General features: G+C 40.9%; 2 protein-coding genes across 5 annotated transcripts; one reads left to right on the top strand and one right to left on the bottom strand.

Annotated features, from left to right (window-relative positions):
* Positions 1–352: 352 nt before the first annotated feature.
* sgtb (small glutamine rich tetratricopeptide repeat co-chaperone beta) lies at positions 353–8,557 on the bottom strand. 3 transcript variants are annotated; one of them, XM_035185137.1, is made up of 12 exons: positions 8,347–8,557; positions 6,590–6,702; positions 6,147–6,250; positions 5,398–5,473; positions 4,502–4,601; positions 4,170–4,274; positions 3,917–4,055; positions 3,256–3,318; positions 2,821–2,858; positions 2,650–2,733; positions 1,661–1,781; positions 353–1,144 (listed from the first exon to the last, which is right to left on the bottom strand). In XM_035185137.1, the coding sequence occupies exons 2-11, from the start codon at positions 6,687–6,689 to the stop codon at positions 1,670–1,672; spliced, it is 921 nt and encodes a 306-aa protein (XP_035041028.1). In that variant the 5' UTR covers positions 6,690–6,702; positions 8,347–8,557; the 3' UTR covers positions 353–1,144; positions 1,661–1,669. The 3 variants fall into 3 exon arrangements, with proteins under 3 accessions (XP_035041028.1, XP_035041027.1, XP_035041026.1); XM_035185136.1 differs by having other exon boundaries at positions 353–1,174; positions 6,590–6,705; positions 8,347–8,556; XM_035185135.1 differs by having other exon boundaries at positions 6,590–6,705; positions 8,347–8,554.
* On the top strand, positions 8,486–17,772 carry nln (neurolysin (metallopeptidase M3 family)). 2 transcript variants are annotated; one of them, XM_035185132.1, is made up of 13 exons: positions 8,486–8,583; positions 9,196–9,446; positions 10,422–10,570; positions 11,054–11,158; positions 12,245–12,347; positions 12,436–12,596; positions 13,335–13,470; positions 14,644–15,010; positions 15,623–15,824; positions 15,930–16,116; positions 16,213–16,341; positions 17,150–17,286; positions 17,383–17,772. In XM_035185132.1, the coding sequence occupies exons 2-13, from the start codon at positions 9,218–9,220 to the stop codon at positions 17,518–17,520; spliced, it is 2,043 nt and encodes a 680-aa protein (XP_035041023.1). In that variant the 5' UTR covers positions 8,486–8,583; positions 9,196–9,217; the 3' UTR covers positions 17,521–17,772. The 2 variants fall into 2 exon arrangements, with proteins under 2 accessions (XP_035041023.1, XP_035041022.1); XM_035185131.1 differs by having other exon boundaries at positions 8,493–8,682.
* The last annotated feature ends 40 nt before the right edge of the window (positions 17,773–17,812 follow it).

The following is a 17,812-nucleotide window of genomic DNA, read 5'->3' as shown; positions in this document are numbered from 1 at the left end:
TCTCCTCAAGAGAATCCTTTCAAATTTTCCACAAATGTAATAACTAATTCGATGTGGATGGTCAAAGGTCAAGGTGACGGTGACCTCATGAATGCACGCTGGAGCTATACAGCCGCTGTGCTGTATTTCTAGTTGTCTTGAAAATGATCAAGAGATAGAAAAGAATGTTTTAATAATAAGGTTTCTGAAGACTTAATCTTACTATGTTAAATGGTCACTTTATAGACTATAGTGCGAGTAACATTTCTTCTTTATGAGCATATCTGAGGACTATTTTACTCCATGTAGCATTAAACATGTCATTTAATAATGACAAATACAGAAGGAAAAAAAGGCATGAGTGCACGATCGATCAATTTCCAAGACATTTATTCACATATTTTAGACAAAACATTGTGCTGCCTTAGCATAGCTATAAGTTTCCATAAAGCATCTGACCTCAAACACCAGATTTGAGTGCATGCAAAATGATCAATCTGAATCAGTTGTTACAAGTTAATGAAGAATCAAGTGGGGGCTTCAAAGGGGGAGGGGGGGGAATGTTTGCTAAAGTGCAATGACAACATAACGCAGGCTGTATATAACACTGCTATACAATTACACTGTTGTCTGAAAAGTTGAGTCTTGCTCATTTAGAAGCAGTGGTGTGAGTCTGACGTGATCTAGCACTGAATATATAACAGCGTGTTCTGTCTACAAAAATAATATCAAACAATATGCAATATACAAACAAAGCTGTAAACCTGATGTTCTATCGGTGTTGTACGAGAACAAAAAGGTGAAATGTTCCCTGCAATGCTGTAAAAGTACATCGCTGTCCATCGTGACTTACAGACAGAAGCATCCTCGAGTCATGACACCAAGAGAGGATTTCACCACATGTAAAACACGACCTCTGCGGTAAAAGCTCTGAAGAAAGTATTTACTCATGTTCTGCCTCTTTTTTTTTTAAATCTTTTTTACGATGAGATGTTTCGCCCTAAATGTGTGTGGGATGCTCCGTTTCGTGGTCCAGCCTCCAGGCCCTCTCGTCCGTCCACCCCACAGAGCGCTCAGTCACAGTAAAGTGCCTTCAACCCCCATCCTCGTCTCTGCCTTCAGAAATGGGTGTAGAGATTGTAATCGCGCCTTATGGTTGCCCTTCCTTGGAAAAAAAATAAAAATAAACGTGAGGCTGGAATAGAAGAAAATATTTCATGTTAATATAATTGGTATTTAACACATTTTCTGCTCGGATTTAGTTTTAAACATTGGAAATAATGATAATTATATGTTTTTTTGTAAAGACCTTTTCAAGGACACTCTTTACAAAAGATTAAAAGAGATTAAAAATGACTACAATACACAGCATTTCTGAAGAGGTGAGTTTTGAGTAAGGGTTTCTCTGATGTGTTGGGGGAGAGAGTTCCAGAGGGAAGGGGCAGCTACTGAGAGAGCTCTGTCACCCCAGGTCTGATGCTTGGCCCTGTGTGGTATGGTGGGGAGGCTATGTGAGGGGGTGTGGTAGAGGCAGGAAGGAGCCTGATTGTGGAGGTCTGTGTGGGTGAGGACTGGGGTTTTGAATTGGATGTGCTGAGGGACTGGGAACCAGTGGAGGAGATGTTGTCACAGGACCAGGTGTGGGCACGAGTTCTGGACGGAGTGAAAAAAGGAAAATGACCTGAATGGATCATGAGTGCTCCTCTGCGCTGCCGCTGAAGGAACGACTCCGGATGTGGTTCCTCAGCTGCTCGATCAGCTCCGGGTTCTGCTGCTGGATCTGCTGAGCAAACTGTTGTCCCCTGACACAGAGATGAGATAACTGTGTTTACCTGCTGAATTGCTTTCTGCCACAACAACAGCTCACACAGAGAGAGAGAGAGACAGAGCAAGATGACATTTACAGTATATTCCCACTGAACGTGTGAAAGAACGTGTGACATCTCCGATTTTATCTCCTCACAATTACAGAACAGATAAAACCGGATACTGATACAACCGAAAGCTTCTCATCATGCTGGGTTTCCTGGGATAAACGATTAAGAAGAGTCACTGTTGTGTGTCTGTTTGGGCATCGGGGACAGAACATAATTAAAGAGTAATAACACAAGCTGTTCGAACTTGTCTCCAACCACTTAATGATGTTGAGAAATGCTTTGACCACAGTGAAGTGCCACAGTGTGTATGTGCAGGGCAAGGCAGTTTTATTTCTAAAGCCCATTTCATTCACATAAGTGGAGTCAAGGTTGTACAGGGACAGAGAGAAAATGAAAAGAAATCAATTCAAAGCCAAAAAAGCACCATTCAAAACAATTAGTTTAAAAAATAAAATCCAAAGAGCAGAATAAAAGAGGTTAAAAGATTTAAAGTGTAAAAGAAGGTTACGGTTTTCCGTCTGGATTTAAAACGGGACATGGGCCAAGACAGGACCAGGTACATTTTGCCTTGGATTCAGACAAAGGGGCGGATCCAGGAAAATCCTTTTCACTTTCTTTAACATTGCAAGATAGGGAGGATTCTTTACGTAATTTTTACCCATTTTCCAGGGAATAATTGTCAAAATGTCAAACTACCACTACCTTTAACATTTTTCTCTCAAAATAAATGGTACCTGTATAACTCATATAAAACTCATGTGAAAAAGTGATTTTTTGAGTTGAGTGAACTTACGCTTCGATCAAGCTGGAGATGTCTGACAGTCCCCCCACTCCCGCTGCAGGACCCCTGACTGCGTTTGTCATCATTCCTGACATACTGTGCAGAACAGGGACACAGTGACAGTGAGTCACACGACATTAAAGTCTGAGGAGCATGTTTTAAAACTCGACTTCAAACACCTACAGCTGTTGTACTTGCTGGTTCTGCATCACACTTGCCGCCTGTGAAAAGAAACAAAGCTGAAGTTACTTGGGTCTTTTCTAAATGTTTTATCGCAACAATTAATTTGGTGATTTTGGAGGAAAGGACGATCTGGTGCTCTGGACAGATGTCTGAGTTAAATGTCTCTCATTGTTGCTATAAAGCAATAAAACCCTGCTAATAAGTCGGCCTTCTGAAAGGTCCTTTTCCACTTCAAAATAAACTATTGATTAACGTCCCTCTCATGGGACTAATTGGGAGAAAAAAATCGAATTTAAACCCGCCAGAGACAAAACAAGCAGAAGACACCTGTCTCCAGGAGGAACTGTAACTTTCCCCAACAGCTCGTAGCCTCTATTGTTCCTAATACACAGCCAGTTTTATGTACAGTGCTCATATTATAAATCATGCTCTTACCATGCTAATAAAGGCAGGGTTGTTGATTAAACTCGCCATGTCAAATCCCAATCCAGCAGCTACCTGTCGAACACATTCATAGAAAGAAAAGAATAATCACGTTAGATAATAAAATTAGGGCTAACGGGTAAATACAGCTTGTTTTACTTCTTTTTATTATTTATTACTCATGCTGCAATACAGTGTGGTGACCAACACAAGGGCACAAGAACAACAACAAACAAAGTAAGTGTTTAGTGTCTGGTTCTGCTCGAGGTTTCTTCCAGTTAATGACGGAGCTTTTCTCTCCAGAGAAGTGTTTGCTCATTGTGGGAACTGTTGAGTTTCTGTATTACTTTTAAGGTCTCAACCTTAATATGTGAAGTGCCTTGAGATAATGTATATAATGATTTGGCACTATATGAGTAAAATTGAATTGAATTAAAAAGGGAGAGGAAAAAATAAGGAGGTTTATTTATTATTTAATGGTTGTAGGTGTGTGTCTGTGTGAGTGGATGGGCGTAAGAGGTTTTGTGAGAGGGTATAAAGGGCAGCAAGGTGGCGATAGTATTTGAAGAAACAAAGAAACAAAAGAAGGAAAGAGAAGGGACAGAAACAGAACTCTAATCCTTTTAGAGGGATTTATTGCTTGGGCACAGACGACGAGTGTGTTTTCACTCACTGGACTGGTTGCTTCTTTCTGCTTCTGCTCTGCGATCTTCAGGTTGGATTTGTACGTGTCATTCTCCGGGTCTAAAACCAAAGCTTTCTTAAAGAAGGTAATGGCCTCGGGATACTTGTTCATGGCTGTTAAAGCCAACCTGCAGCCACAGAGGAGAGACACAGACCTCTGAACGTTCTGCAGCAGACTATAAGAGCACAACAACTCAATAGCACTATCTCTTTTAACAGTAAATGACATTATTAGAACTCACCCCATCCGTCCATAAGCTTTGCTGTAGGTCGGATCAATCCCGATGGCTCTCTCGCAGTCACCGGTGGCCTCTGTGTAATTTCCCAGTTTACTGTGAGCTGCAGCCCTGCAGAGGACATTATGGTTTCCTTAATCAATTGGTTGGTTTAATTAAATTCATATGCACCGTGCACAAGGAGGGGATTCAGTTCACGAGCACCATCAGGTCCAGTTAAAGCATTACATCCCATCAACCCAAAGGCATCAGCTACCATACCTCTGTCTCATCTCTGCCTGACTGCTGTACTTTTGACGAATGTGAAAAACAGTGTGAAACGATGCTGATGTAAATACCTGTTGCAGTAGTACACAGCGTTTCTCAGGTCCAGATCAATGGCCTTTGTGTAGCACTCCACCGCACATCTGTAGTTCTCCTCCTTCATGTGATTATTCCCTAAAAATAAAATACTGGATCGTTCACTTCAGGTCAGACACATGTACTTGGACTGCAGTTACACAACATATGAGAAATGGCAAGGATGAGGTTAAGGAGATGGATGCTGTGAGACTAACAGCAATTCAACCTGAGGCAGATTAACAGTTTTCATATGAACTATAAAGAACCTTAGGGCTGCGGCCAACAATAATTAGAAATCAGAAAACAGTGAAAATGTATATATATATACATTTTCACTGCTTTCTGATGACAGCGTGATGTTTTATAGACCAACAGCCAATAAGTTAATTGGGGAAATGCTCATCTGATTAATTAGTAACGATAATTATTGTTGGCCTTCAAATAACCTTATTTTGTTCAACCAAAAAGACATATATCATATTTACAACATTTAGTACAATGTAAGACACATTCACATTGGAGAAGTTAGAACCACAATATGTTTTTAGCATTTCAGCTTGAAAAAAAGGTCTGAATTTAGTCCGTTAATCAATTATCGAATTAGTTTCCTTTTCTATCAATCAAAGCAACCGATTAATCAGCTATTTGCACCAGCACTGCTGAGCCTGATATCAGTACTGATAGAGATTCAGGGCAAAACACATAGAAAACATCATAATACCTGAATAATGATAAGATATAATTACCATGAATAAATAGTGTGGTACATTTAGTTCTGCAGGGGTCTGCTCTTGTGCAACTGTCCCTCCTCTGTTCACTAAACACTCAAGTGCATAAACCCATTAGAGATGAAAAGATTATTTACCAGAATGTAAATGAGTTGTAATGTTACCTTCATTCTTTAGCTGCTCCGCTTGCTCTATGTTCTCTGGAGAAGGGGTCGTCTCTGGGATGGTGATGTTGTCGTTCTGAGTAAAAACAGAAAAACAGTGCAATCACTGATGTGGAATGTACCGTGAATGAACAATATATATATATATGATGGATGCTTTGACTTGCTGGCAGGAATACAACAGATATAATGTAACTGATGACGTCAACATTTAGGTGAAAGAAGATGAGTATTATTTTGACCTGTGTTTGACAAGTCAAAATTTTAGCCATCATGAAGATGTACAGCGCCGACTGTAGATAACGTGACATATATGTAATTTGCTTCTGTGTATTAACCATCTCCTTGATGATGTAAAAGCTGAACTAGGTCAGGTACTGTATATGCACCATATACATAAAAAACAACAACAGTATGCTCAGGTGCCATTTCATAAATTCTAAAAGCCGATTTTTCTGTTTGGAAAATAAGTCTTTGTCCACTGAATTCTAAATGGATCATTTTAGACTGAATAAGATTGAATCAGCCGTGTGGTCGTGGGTGATCTGCTGTTTGTCATTTTATTCTATTTTATAGCTATATCACGGGTTATCTGTTTGTGAGTCATGCATTGTTTATTAATCTTGTGCTGTTTTGTGTGTATTTTTTTAAAGGCCCATTTAAGGACAGGCATCGTAAATACAGTGAACACAAGAAAGTACTTTCCTCCCGTGGTGAGGCAGTGGCGCAGTGTGTTGTGCAGAACCCACCTTGAGCAGGGAGTTGAGGAATATCTCTGTCAGCGGCTGAGGCACAGCGAGGTGACAGTCACTGGAGCTGATCTTAAAGGTGGTCTCCAAACACTGGATCGCAACTGTAGTGGAGGATCAGAAAAATATGACAGCATCATTTTAATGAGATCAACGACAGCACATTTATGGTTAAATAACAGCTAAACAACTGGTCTTAGCATCGTATTGTGATGGTGATAAAGGCGTTTAAAGGGTCCTGTCCGTCACACCCGCAGCACCACACACACTGCACATCCTGCTCTGATTTCTGATCATCAATGATTCTCTTTGAAGATGAAAACCTGTTTATTCCCTGTACATTGGGACAGTGAACTGAGAACATACATTCAGCTCATTGTGAAGTGGACAGGACCAGAGCAGTGTCCTATATACTTTAAAAGTGATACAGCAGGCCGACCTACCTTCCAGGCTCTCCTGCTCATCCGAATTCAAAGCTCCGCAATGTGTTTGATCTCGTAGGAACTGCACAATAGAGAACGCCAGGCGCTTCTCCACGGCCATTTTTACCTGGAAACTGCTGGGAACAGGAAGTTGTTTGGAGAGAAACAGAAAGCACCCACACAGCGTTACACTATTTAAATGATTTGCTTAAGAACTGCAACGCTGATACATGATCATACATTCACGATGATTAAAGTCCCAATGAGTTTTTGTGACTTAACACAGATCAACATCTACATGTGTCTGCGTTCACATTATAAATAACATTATACAGATAACATAAGTCTTTCTATCTTCATTCACTACAATGTATTTGTCTATGGCATAAACAGTCACGACTAAATAAACTGAAATTAAATACGTCCTCATCATTTATAAAGATTAAGTGTTGTACCTTTTCAAACTTTGACACAAACCGTGTGTTCGTGTCTGACTGAAAATATGTTTTTACCGTCTTTAATTTATGGAATAAGTCATCATGAATCATATCTGTGTGCATTAATAAAGCAGGTTTTTTTCAAAGTGTTGTCATCCTTGGACATAATTTCCATAATATTTGTTTACACTAAGGTTTTAATGGCTTGTTAAAGTTTGTCACATCCCATTACAAGTTTCAAGTTTTGTTTTTATGCCATTCAAGCCATATCTGTAGTGTGATAATCTCAAAATGCAGTAGGATGAATAAATATTGGTTTAAAGGGGTAGTAGTAAAACATAGTGGGGTATTATATTATTATTATTCAGGGCTGGATTATCAACTGCCCACTTGTCCGCATGATTCTCAGATTATATCAATTGGTTGTTGGTCATTCATTTAATTGTTTAGGAATGTGAACCATTAATGTCTGACATCATTTAAGACAAACCCTGCAGTTTATCATATCTGTTGGTCCCTTCCTGTAGAGGGTTCCCTTTGTTCACATGGTGCATACCCCCTAATAAAGTAGGTTATCATTTTTCTCTCCCATGCTAATCCCAGCCTCTCATACATAAATGCTATAAATGATGCCGGTGGCGCATTTGGCTGGTTTCCAAGGTAACGTAAAGGAGGATGAAAAGAAAGAAAGGCTTCTTGTTTATAATAAAACGAGCTAACTATAAGACAGGCTGCGGATCCATGCCAGTCCCATGTTGTGCAGGAGGGTTTAAGAAGAGAGCCCAGCACCCTGAGGGTAATTTGTCCCTTTGGGGAAATCATTTGCAGACACAAACATCGCCTCATATTCCCCTCACGTGCTGAAGCCATGCGTTGTTATGTTCATCTGCTACAACAAACACCCCCAATTCTCCGTGAGCGTGTGTTGACACACGTACACATGCACGTATGCAGGAGCTGTGATGTAATACCACAAGGGGAGGCGAGGTGTGCTTGTAGTCATCACACAGGCTCCATATACACATTTGATTCACATTTCTAGCTCGTTGGATGCATTGGCATGGGTGCAGCCTGTCTTTACTGATGACACGGCTCGGCTCGGCTCGACTGTGCACGGCTTGTGTGAGGCTGTCTGCAGAAACGATCGCAGCCGTTCTGTCAAAACACCGCGAGGAGAGGTACCACAAATAGGGGTGGGGGGGGGCAGCTTCCTGCAAACACTGATGGCACATTTATAAACAACAATCTGCCAACGGATGCTAATCAACGTGCGTGTCCCCCCCCCCCATCACCATCAGCACCATCAGCACCACTAAGCATCCTCCACCCCCGCCCACCTACCTCAGGTCGTATCCAGCTTTCGGCTGCTGCTACCGCGTCATGTGGACTTTGTGTCGGATGGATCGTGTCCTCCTCCTCCTCCTCCTCCGCGTCCTCCTCCTGTGCGTCCTCCCCTACGTCCTCTGCGCCTGCGCGTTGACAGCGGAAACAAGAGGCATATTCCACATGCAAGAGAGACAGAGAGAGAGAGAGAGGCAGGAAAGACTTCAGCTTCCTGTGGCACTGACCTACAGTACAGTAAGAAGACAGGAGCGTGTGTTTGTTGCACAGGGAAACGCATGACACCGCCCGCATGTGTGCGTTAAGAGTTGCGGTGAGCCGCACGCTCTGCTGCAGGTACCCGCTTCATTTTACGCACACATTCTCCAAAGAGCCGCTGCTGCTCAGTCTGCTGATTGAAATGTTACACAACTCTTCATGCATAACTGCTGCTGTGTGGTGTGTGTGTGTGTGTGTGTGTGTGTGTGTGTGTGTGTGTGTGTGTGTTTTATTGACACATTCTCCTGATATTAAAGTGACACTCGGGAATAACTCTTCATTCCAGTGCCACAGCTGCCTCACGCATTATGCCACCAGCACCAGCACGCTTTTGTGGTTTTGTTTTGAATGGCTTCCGTTATTGCAATGTCGTGAAACCCGACCCACTGAGTGTGGACACGGGGAAAAGGTCATAGCTTGCATTAGAAACATGCCGAGCACGTTCAAGTGGGGGCTTGAAAGAGAAGAAGAATTTATTGCCATACCTTCGTGCCACCTGCTGTGATCCCCTGCTCACTCTCAATAGGATATTCCATGGGTGTATAGGTCTGGAATTAATGTGGAATTTATGATGGTTATTGTTTCTTACAGCCTGTCTAAACATCTCCTGAGGATGACCATCCAGAATGTGTGTGTGGTGTCCGCCAGAGACTGCTCTCAGACTGGGAACCAGAGAAACACACTGAGATGGGACCTGTCTCCAGAAGAGATCAGGGCCACGACAGACAACTTGATCAACAGAGTGAAGAAGGCCTATGATGACATTGGGTCCCTGAGCACAGAACATGTCACTGTTGAAAACACCCTGAAAGCCCTGGCTAATGTCAAACTGGATTATGCATGTAAGTATCAAGTCAGGTAGTAATCAGCATTATTTTCATGTCCTTTTTAAATCCCACAAAAAGACAAAGTGTCCGAAAACCTGATCCGCTAAATCACTTATTAGGTCGCATACTTCCGAAAAGGCCGAACAGTCCCATTAAATTCAATCAACTGCTCCAAAGTGCACACAGTCATACATATCAGTCTCCTAAACATGTCTGATTATTATCATCAAGATCTATAATTTAATCCCTGGGAAATTGGTGGAAATGTCAAAAATGTTAAATCTGCACCAATGGGTTATTTCCTGACCTATACCACATCCTTCCACCTGTTTCCATTGTAATCCATCCGATAATCTTGCTCAAACCAAACAAACAAACAGAAATAAACAGGGGTGGACACATAACCTATTTGGCCAAGGTAATGAGCTATTGCTTTTTGACGAGTCATCACTGTAGTTTATTTTAAGTCGACCCCATATACTGTATCTTCTTGGCGCTGTAAATACTCTGTAGTTGAGAAACCAGGGGTGGGGACCCCTTGGATGAGGTTGCCAGACGTTCACCAGAGATCAAAATAAAATGTAAAAACAATTAGAAATTCAATATTTCTGCCATAGCTGTTACAACAAATTAAATCACATTTAGTTACATATAAAATAAAATCGTGAAAATAAAAAAGTCGTCAGCCTTTTTCATTTTTTTATTTGTCCCCACATCACCTCTGAGGCGATGAGCTGCAAAAATGTGCAACATGGGTGATGCAGATTATATTTTACTATCTCACATCAATATCCTTCAGCCACCTCCAGGGGTCATAAGTCTCCTACAGAGGGAGTAGGAAATCAGTAACTGAGCGATTATTTTGTTGACAAGTCCATTTATATGAACACCAGCCTAACTTTTTATGGCTATTTTTTATGCAGTCTTAATATGGTGTACAAACCACAGTTAACATTCACTGTGTCCTCTGCGTTTGCTCTGTGCCCTCAGCGTCCCGCCATGTTCTCGACTTCCCTCAGTACGTCTGTCCTTCCAAAGAGGTTCGCTCAGCGAGCACAGAGGCCGACAAAAAACTTTCTGAGTTTGATGTGGAGATAAGTATGAGGGAGGACGTGTTCAAGCGGATTACGGCCTTGCAGGTAAACCTCATGTCACATCCACTCGAACGCACACGTCACTGACATCATGAAGTAGGGAGAGGTTGATACAAAAACTGCTTTAATTAGGTCACTGGCTCATGAAGATAGTAGACGAGGTGTTAACGTGGTATTACCCATAAAAATATGGAGTCTAATTTGTGAGGATTTAATGCATTTATCACAATATCAAGCCTGTAATAGATTATTTTCACATTTAATGTCAGCCAGAGGGCAACAGATGATAGATGTGTGAGTACCGAGTTATTTTAGATAAATACCAATGATACCGTTGCCTCAGTTGATCCCAGCACTGCTCCTGTTTTAGTCTGGGAGGGAAATTCAATCTGATTTAATCAGCAGTAGCTGATGACATGTTTATTCCATGCAGGCCGCGCTGGCTGACATATTTATAGCGGCTTATAAAGCTCGGAATTCTGCTTATATGACGAATTGTGTTTGTCTAATGTGAAAATGTTTTGACAGAGAAAGTTCCAAGACGACGTTTCACCCGAGGAAAAGAGGTTCATAGACAGACTTGTTACATTAGGCAAGAGGAGAGGATTGCACCTGTCTAAGGACATTCAAGAGGTAATGTGTGATGTTTGTATAAAAACGTAGGGGGGTTGTTACCTCTGCCGACTCTTAGTAAGAGGGTTCCTGGTTTGAATCCGGGTCCGGCAGGGGGTCGTTCTGTGTGGAGTTTGCATGTTCTCCCTGTTTTTATGTGGGTTTTCTCAAAGTACTCTGGCTCCCTCCCACAGTCCAAACACATGCAGTTCACTCCTCATTTCTCACTTGCCAATTCCACATGTCACAAGGATATTGTGAATCATGTTTTCCTTTCAAAAGAAATTTTTACTTTCCTCACTGTTCCACCCGTGGGCTCGAGGAATTTTAAAAAAACAGTCTCCTGCTCCCGGCCACTTCCCTGCATCCGCTCGAGATGACTCCTTCATTTCTAAACCGTTCGTTTGTTTGAATGTGAGTGCGAATGGTTGTTGGTCTATATGTTGGCCCTGTGATACACTGGTGACCAGTCCAGGGTCTACAATATGTATTTGTTAAATTAGTACAATGCCCATTCTAACCCTGCCTGTTTGAAACGGGCTGTTTGCTTAGCCTGCGGTGATGCTGGTTGCAGATTTCTATCTGAAACTGTTAAAGTGACATGAGGTTATTCAGCCACGGGAAGTAAAGACCAGCTGCAGGACTCAGTCCACAGAACCCTGAAGCTGCTCCACCACTGCTGCACAAAGAGCTGTTTATTCAAAGTTCAGTGAAGCTCCACTCAGTCTGCAGAACCACCAACTGGAGAATCAGCTGTTGTTGCTTTTGTCGTGAACAACAACATCACGTTGATGAGTCTCAGCCACCGCTGCTACAGAGCGCCGGTTATTCAATGTTTATTGATATTGAACATGTCATGTGTCCAAATTGCACCAAACTCAACACTGTACTTCTCTGGGCCTTTAACGATTCACACGCCAAGTGAACGGCTCTCGAGATATGAGAATCACAAAAAGATTATAAGACAATCATTGAAGTGATGGCAGGTGCTAGTCTGGTATTTTGAAGTTCAATCGTGAGTAACTGTTGTTTATAACTCCTGCTTATTATTTCTGAATAATCCCTGACTTGTTTTTTCTTCTTTCTTTGCTTCTTTTCTCTCTCAAGGAAATAAAAAGAATATCTAAGCTCATCAGTGAACTCTCCATAGAGTTTAACCAGAATCTGAACGAGGACAACACTTTTCTCGTCTTTTCTGAGCGGGAGCTGGGTAAGCTTACAAGATGTAATCCGTCAGTCTGCTGGTATGAATAGGATTTAACTAGTTTTCACTTATGGTGCTGTCCTCTGCTGTCAAGGTGGACTCGCTGATTGTTATCTCAACGGACTGGAAAAGACAGCGAATGGGAAGTACAAGGTGACACTTGAATATCCTCATTACTTCCCCCTGATGAAGAGGTGTCACAACCCTGAGACCAGGAGGAAGATGGAAACAGCATTTCACAGCAGGTGTAAAGAGGTAACTGGAGGCTGATCATCAATCTGAGTATCCTACACAGTCACCTTTTCTCCCACAGCAGATCCTGTCCTGGAGAAACTGTTACTTGTGTCTATGATTAAAGTTGTAATCCTGTTGATTAACACAAAATCAAAATCCCATTTTCCACAATATTTATGGGCATTTAATTGTTTACATCCAGTGATTACAGGGTTAAAATTTGAGGAATTGTGAGAAAAAGATCTATGTGTGTATCTAGGATGACAACTTCCTATTCACTCTCCTACAGTCATATTAGACCTGAATTTATATACTGCTACAAACACATTTCCTACTTCTGCTTCTTCACATCATGGACTATAAATGAAGATGGACACATTTTTAGTGTGACAGGAAACATGATGTATTTGTTCCAGAAATGTATGTTAACAGCAGCCATTCAGGAGAGTCTTAAATATTATTGTAAATAATGGTAGAAAAGAAATTATTTGGCTGCATTATAAACTGATACATCAGTTACTCTTCTCTGCTCAATTTCTACCAAATAATGTACAGAAGAAGTATTAAATTCCCTAATTCTAGACATTGTTGTTTTATTTCACCTGCTGATACCACCACTGACCACAGGTGTCGCCAAATCACCCAGTACTGAAACTCTAACTACCCTAACTTAAATGATTCTAATTAGATATTTAGTAAAATTGTATAAATTAGCTGATCTTCATAGCTAATTCTGCAGCTCTTTATTTTTTTTTTCAGGTAAACACGGCAATCCTGGAACAGTTGATACAGCTGAAGGCAAAGGTCGCAGACTTACTTGGTTACAGCAGCCATGCTAACTACGTGCTGGAAATGAACATGGCCAAGAATGCAGGCAATGTGTCTGACTTTCTAGGTATGTCTGCTCTGACACTCTCAGGCAGGTGCACAGGAATACTCAAGTCTCATGCCATCTGCAAAGCCGCTGGTTTGCAGTAGGAAAAAACTGGACAGATGGATTGGAGAGTAGACAGGCTCAACTAAAGAAGAGAAATATGACACTGTCGCTGGTAATGTACTGGGGCGTATGTTGCACAACATGCCTCTTGTATGTAATGTAATACACGGTAATTTATGGCTGTTGAAAGTAGTGGTGATTCACACAGTCAAGTGGAAGGGATTCGATGCGTGTGGCCAGTTTCTGGTTTTAGGGCAAAACTGTGAGAGGGTGTGTAGTATAAGGGATATACAGTATGTAACTACTAAAAAGATGTTTGCAGTATAATAGTGTGATAAATGATTTGGGTGAACGGTCTAGACAAAAAATCCTCCTGAAGTTGTTAGAGATTAAATAATAATAAATAAGTAATAATAATAATAATAATAATAATAGATTGTATTGCTATAGCACCTTTAACGATGCTCAAAGACACCTTACATAGGTCATAGAAGCAGAGAAGCATGTAAAAGCAAGTTAAAGGTCCAGTGTGCAGGATTTAGGGGGAATCTATTGGCAGAAACTGACTTTGAGAACATACAGTTATACAGTACAAGATATACAGTATTATTTGAAAATTTAAACCTTGAATTTTAATTTCAGAATTTTTTAACATTGAAAAATAAAAGTGAAAATGAAAAGGTCATTACAAAATAATTCAGTGCTATAAAATCAAAGGCTTTTAAATGTCAAAATGGTGAGACTTACTACTCCTACTAATACTTCCATAGCCACTATTCTACCGAACAACAACCTTGTTTAGTGGATGTTAGATTTTTGCATAGTGAAGATTTATACTTTTAATATAAAGTTGTTTCCTGACCCTATGTTATCTGTGGCTGAGGGGGAGCTACTGTAGTTTCTCCTACATGAGCTAAAAAGGAAGCTAGTGAAGGCTGCTGTCTGACACTTGACCACTAGATGTCACTATATCGCACACACTGAACCTAATGTATTCTTCTGTGATCTGTTGTATCTGAGACTGGATCTGAAATAACACATCTAGAAAAAAGATAGAAATTAAATGATGTCAAAACAACCAAAACAAAAACTAACTTATTGAACTGATGGTTATTTTTTCCTGCTTTACAGACACATTCTATGAGACACTGAAGCCCATAGGTATCAAGGAGAGGAAATATATTCTTGCACTAAAAAAAAGGGAGTGCCTGATGAAGGGCTATGAGTTTGACGGACAGATCAACGCCTGGGACATGCCCTACTACATGAACCAAGTGGAACAGGGCAAGTTTGCGGTGAACAAGGACAAACTGATCGAGTACTTCCCGCTCGACGTGGTGACGGAGGGACTGTTTGGTATTTACCAGGAGCTGCTGGGGCTCAAGTTCACTGAGGTGGAACGTGCTAATGTGTGGCACGAAAATATCAAACTTTATTCAGCCCACGACACAGAGACAGGGGAGGAGATCGGCCAGTTCTACCTGGACCTGCACCCGAGGTAGAGAATACACACATATACACATCTCCACCCAGGCTGTATACATATACCATGTACACACCAAATGTCTGCTAAGTGTTTACATTAGGAGTAGGCAAAATATCCATGATCTGAAAATAAAGATCACCCCACTAATAAAAAAAAAAAAATGAATTCACGTAATCAGTATCATTATTCAGATCTGCACCAAATCTGAACTGTTCATAGATATTTGCACACTACTCTTGTCTATTTTTGTATCAATAAGATCTCTGCGTTATTTCTTGAGAAATTAACAAAAAGGTGGAAAAATGCCCAATCTTGCAATTTTATATAATGTGAAAGAAAATTCCTGGATGAAGCCCCTGATCCAGATATATGCAAAAATTCAATGGGCTCTTTCCTGACCCATACCACACCCTTTCACCAAGTTTCATGGTAATCCGTTCATTAGTTTTTGCACAATCCCACTTACTAGCAAACAAACACAGATAAAAACATAGCCTCCTTGTCTGGGGTGATAATGAGATTTAAGCATTCAGTGTCTAGAGCTCTTGATCTTTGTAATGTCATCATTGTTCATGTCCAGATTTCATCCTCACTGTGTGGCACTGTGACCTTAACTTCCACCAGGGGGGGGAAGTATGGCCATGCAGCGTGCTTTGGGCTCCAGCCTGGCTGCAGAGGACCAGATGGAAAACGTAGGCTCCCGGTGGCAGTTATGGTGGCCAACTTTACCAAACCCAGAAAAGGCTGGCCCTCCCTCCTCCAGCACCACGAAGTGGAGACTTATTTCCACGAGTTTGGTCATGTGATGCACGAGCTCTGCTCCAAGGTGGACCACTGACTGTATATCAACAGCTCCATTTTAGCAGTGCGCCATGTGTTGTGTTTTTAATTAGAATGCGAGGGCCTGAACTTCTCTTGTTGCGTGTGTCAGACTACTTTTTCAGAGTTCAGTGGAACCCTGGTGGAGACAGACTTTGTGGAAGTTCCCTCTCAGATGCTGGAGAACTGGGTTTGGGAGAAGGAGCCCCTGAGAAGGATGTCTCGCCACTACAAGGACGGCAGCGCCATTCCAGACAACCTGCTGGACAAACTGATCGCCTCCAGAGTGGCCAACACTGGTCCGACACCAAACTCTCTCACATCTGTCCACGAATCAAATCTGGTCACGTGCTGACATGTTAAACATACTCACATTGAGTGTTTCTCCCCCTCAGGTCTGATGAACCTGCGTCAGGTGGTCCTCAGTAAAGTGGACCAGTTGCTACACACCAGCCCTTGTGCAGATACAGCGGAGGTGTTTGCAAAGCACTGCCAGGAGATCCTGGGTGTTCCTGCTACACCAGGTCAGTGGTTTCTTTAAAGTCAGCAGCATACAAAGGGGTCAATGACAGACATTCATATTTTGATGTCCGAATTGTTATATTTATTCTACAAAATTGATTGAGTCAAATTCATACATTCAAATAATAATATTCTTTAATTATTTTGGGCTTCTCAAACCTCCTAAATGTGGGGGTGGTGCAACTGTCCCAACAAATTGGCATACTAAGAAAACTATAAAAAATTGTACTTTAATGAGAATTAATTCAAAATCTAATCCCATGGCATTATGTGTGAAATGTTTCTGATTTTCCAATTTTTCTAATCCTTATGATTTTAAAGCTGTAAGAAAAAGAAAAGGGATACTTAAAGATTTCACTCAAAATAAATTGTAGAAAAATATATATATTTAGAGATATTTGGTTGCGCCACCTGACATTTATTGAGGTTAAATGTAAAAAAATGTATTTAAGTGGTTTGAAAAGTTATTTAACAAATTTGTCATTTCACAGATTGTTCTGGACTCAAAGATATATATTACATCTTTATTGAAAAGACTTTTTAAAAAGACCTTTTAGAAGCTTTATTTGTAATTGACCTAAAGGCGATTGTCTTTTAGGATATACATGCATGAACATTTCTGTTGCCTCCTATGAGAAGGAATAAATAATTATTATAATTATTAGTGGATTATTAATTTAAGACCCCACTGTGGACTGGCAACCTTTGAGTTTCTTATCCTGTATAAAACCCAGAACTTTTTTGGAATATATGTTAATAATTTGGAACCATGACCCTTTTGTTATGATGACAAAGACATGTTCTCTGCAGGCACCAACATGACGGCCAGTTTCAGCCACTTGGCTGGAGGATATGACGGTCAGTACTACAGCTATCTGTGGAGTGAAGTCTACTCCATGGACATTTTCTTCAGTCGTTTCAAAAAGGAAGGCATTCTGAATCCAAAGGTTGGTGTCATGGATCATCTTTATATGTTTGATTGTAAATATTCATCTTGTTTCTGTGTAAAATGTCTTTACGAGCACATCTGTGCCTGAACACAGGTTGGAACAGAGTACAGGAGGGTGATCCTGGAGGTCGGTGGCTCTGTGGATGGAATGGACATGCTGGAAACCTACCTGGGACGAGCACCGTGCCAGGATGCTTTCTTTCAATGCAAAGGACTGATTAGGGAAACATAAACACTGTAGTTTGATGTAGTCTTCTAAGAGTATTTTTGAGAATTAAAGCAGTATATATTTCTAATTTGATGAAAACCCATGTTAATAGAAAAATGGCTTTGCACTAAGTTTATTATAACACTGTTTAGGGTTTTGTAATTTCTGCTTCTCAGGTGTGAGGATTTGATGCTTTTCTGAGTTTTATTATTTTCAGTGGGTTTTGGACTGTTGGTTTGACAATAAAAGATGTAAAGTTGCGACCTCGGCCTCTGGGAAGTTGTGACAGCTTTTTTGATTATGTTCTGACATTAAG

This window comes from Hippoglossus stenolepis, chromosome 18 (genome assembly GCF_022539355.2).
Source record: "Hippoglossus stenolepis isolate QCI-W04-F060 chromosome 18, HSTE1.2, whole genome shotgun sequence".
Taxonomy (NCBI): Eukaryota; Metazoa; Chordata; class Actinopteri; order Pleuronectiformes; family Pleuronectidae; genus Hippoglossus; species Hippoglossus stenolepis.
This window is presented reverse-complemented; position numbering and strand designations above follow the sequence as displayed.

Coding starts and splice junctions, on each gene's coding strand:
- sgtb (XM_035185137.1), bottom strand. CDS start 6,689: ATGGCCGTGGAGAAGCGCCTGGCGTTCTCTATTGTGCAGTTCCTACGA. Junction 6,251..6,589: donor TGAGCAGGAGAGCCTGGAAG/GTAGGTCGGCCT, acceptor CCTCCACTACAG/TTGCGATCCAGTGTTTGGAG. Junction 5,474..6,146: donor TCCTCAACTCCCTGCTCAAG/GTGGGTTCTGCA, acceptor GTTTTTACTCAG/AACGACAACATCACCATCCC.
- nln (XM_035185131.1), top strand. CDS start 8,639: ATGTGTGCGTTAAGAGTTGCGGTGAGCCGCACGCTCTGCTGCAG. Junction 12,597..13,334: donor TTCACAGCAGGTGTAAAGAG/GTAACTGGAGGC, acceptor TTTTTTTTTCAG/GTAAACACGGCAATCCTGGA. Junction 17,287..17,382: donor AAGGCATTCTGAATCCAAAG/GTTGGTGTCATG, acceptor GCCTGAACACAG/GTTGGAACAGAGTACAGGAG.